The sequence below is a fragment of the Temnothorax curvispinosus genome, unplaced genomic scaffold, assembly GCF_003070985.1.
Source record: "Temnothorax curvispinosus isolate PA1 unplaced genomic scaffold, ASM307098v1 QBEX01011549.1, whole genome shotgun sequence".
In the NCBI taxonomy this organism is placed as follows: Eukaryota; Metazoa; Arthropoda; class Insecta; order Hymenoptera; family Formicidae; genus Temnothorax; species Temnothorax curvispinosus.
The window spans coordinates 41,132-43,483 of NW_020221329.1; the positions used below are offsets into that span (position 1 = coordinate 41,132).

General features: G+C 55.1%; 1 protein-coding gene across 1 annotated transcript; it reads left to right on the forward strand.

Moving 5' to 3' along the window:
* The first annotated feature begins 1,587 nt into the window (after nucleotides 1–1,587).
* On the forward strand, nucleotides 1,588–2,004 carry LOC112461653. Its single transcript, XM_025026972.1, has one exon. It carries the CDS (start codon nucleotides 1,588–1,590, stop codon nucleotides 2,002–2,004), a length of 417 nt encoding a protein of 138 aa, XP_024882740.1.
* Nucleotides 2,005–2,352: the final 348 nt, after the last annotated feature.

A 2,352-nucleotide genomic window follows, 5' to 3' on the forward strand; every position in this document is an offset into this window, starting at 1 on the left:
CATAAACCGGGCCCATCCAAGGGTAACACGTTACAACCCAAAGGAAAGAAGGCACAAAACGACAGGATGAGGAAAAAGAGAAATGTCAACACAAAAGGTCAAGGGAGGACCTCCATAACTGTGAAGAGCGGGAACAGCAATGGAGCATTGGGTGGGTCAAAGGTTGTCCCAAAAATTAATGCGCAGACGACAACCAGTGCTAAACCCAACGTAAGAGCTACCCAAGGACCCTGCCCCCGGTACCAGTAACCCAGGAAAATAACACCTGGGCAATGGTGGTGAGGGGGGGTAAACAGGGCAGATCGGAGACAAACAAAACAGAACCTGCGACTGGAGGACCAGCCAACAGGAAACCAATAAGGAAGGGGCCTAAGTGCCCCCAGTGGAAAGGCACCGGGCAGTCAGGATACAGCCCGAATGGGAAATAAAAAACGGAGGAAGCCGCCGCAAAATGCGGCGGTTACTCTGACTAGTCTCGGGGGGGAGTATGAGTCTCTGATGAAGAAGGCTAAGAAAGCCATCTCCCTCTCAGAGCTAGGGATAGAGGGGGGCCTCAAAAACAGGAGGGCCCAAACAGGAGCCCTCCTAATTCCTGGCCCCGACGGAGCTGCGAAGGCTGACGCCTTAGCAACAAGGATGGCCGCATTCTTCGAGGGACGGGAGGGGGTCATTGTGTCAGACCCACTAAGACCGGAGAGGGTTTTGGACATTGAGGACTCGGTCACTAGCGAAGAGTTGGCTGAAGCAGTGGCCACAGCAGGGGGCTGTCTACCAGCCCAAGTACAGGTGGGGCCATTTCGTATGGGCTCCAATGGCCTAAAAACTGCCTGGCTCAAATGCCCGCTAGCAGCATCCAACGCTGTAGCGAGAGAGGGCAAACTTAGAGTCGGGTAGTTCAACACGAGGGTGCAGCCTCTTGACGTGCGCCCCCTCTAATGTTTTAAATGTTTGGAAGGCGGCCACGTCAGGGCCAATTGCCCTAATACGGTCGATAGGAGTGGCCGGTGTTATAGGTGTGGCCAGGAGGGACATTGGGCACGTGAGTGTGTAGCGCCGCCAAATTGCCCGGTATGTGCCGACTCTGGTAAACCGGCAAATCATCGGGCAGGCAGCAAGGCGTGCACGTTGGAAAGGAGGAGAACCAAGCCGGCTAGGAGACCCACTACGAAGATTCCCCCTCGAAAGGAATATGATGGGGATAAGATGGAGGTGGAGAGTGAGATGGACTCAGACTCCTCCGTATCACATGCCGGTATAACCGCTAGGATTACCGGCATAGAAAAAGTCAACTTTAAAATACCTAGGGGTAGAGGACTAAAAAAGAGGTCAGCTCCCTACGAGGGAATAGACGGGAAGGACGACGATAAACCCAAGCCACAGAGGAGGAGAAAGGATCGGGGTCAAAAGTCAGTCGAGATGGGGCTCCCCCAGCTGCCTCCGATACCCATGCCGCCTCCACCTCCGGTACAACTGCCAGGGGGGGAACAACAGCTGTACAAAATTGTACCCCTAACCGGGTATATTCCCGGTGCGGCGGGGGATGCGGAGCAAAGGGAGAAGGAGGCTCTTAAAGAGTAAAGCCTAATAATGCCCCAGAGGATCATCCAGGCAAATATAAACCACTGCCGCGCTGCCCAGGACATGTTTCTTCATGCCATGGCAGAGCGCGACGGGGGCCTGGGTGTCATCGCAGAGCCGTATCAGGTGCCGCCGGATCATCCGTGTTGGGCGGTTGACCGGTGTGGCTCTGTGGCATTAACATGGAGAATGACAACTGAACCTGTCGCCTGTGCTCGAATCGAACGGGGCGACGGGTTCGTTGTCGTCAAATGGGGTCACGTTACGGTCGTGGGGGTGTATATCTCCCCGAGCATCGACGTGCCCCAATACAGAGTAGTTTTGGGCAATCTATGGGATTGCCTAACTAAAATCCTGCCCAATCCTGTTGTCGTGGCCGGGAACTTCAACGCTAAATTAGCGTTGTGGAGTCGGATGACCCCCTAGTCACGGATACCAAAGGCAGGCACTTAGAGAGGTGGGCGGCGGATCTGGGACTGTGCACCCTCAACACTGGGACAGTCCAGACCTGCGTGCGGCATCGAGGGGGTTCCATTGTGGATATCACATGGGCTAACCCCCCGGCCGCGCGCCGCATTACGGGATGGAGGGTGGTCGAAGAAGAGACACTCTCGGATCATTTATATATTGAGATGGATATATCGACTACCCTTCCAGAGGTGAAAACCTGCCGCCGGGAGACGGAAATCCGTTTTCCCAGATGGGCCCTTAGAAGACTGGACAAGGATATGTTTAGGGCCTCGGTCCAGGTCTCCTTCTGGGCTGAGGACGTAC

Coding starts and splice junctions, on each gene's coding strand:
- LOC112461653 (XM_025026972.1), top strand. CDS start 1,588: ATGCCCCAGAGGATCATCCAGGCAAATATAAACCACTGCCGCGCTGCC.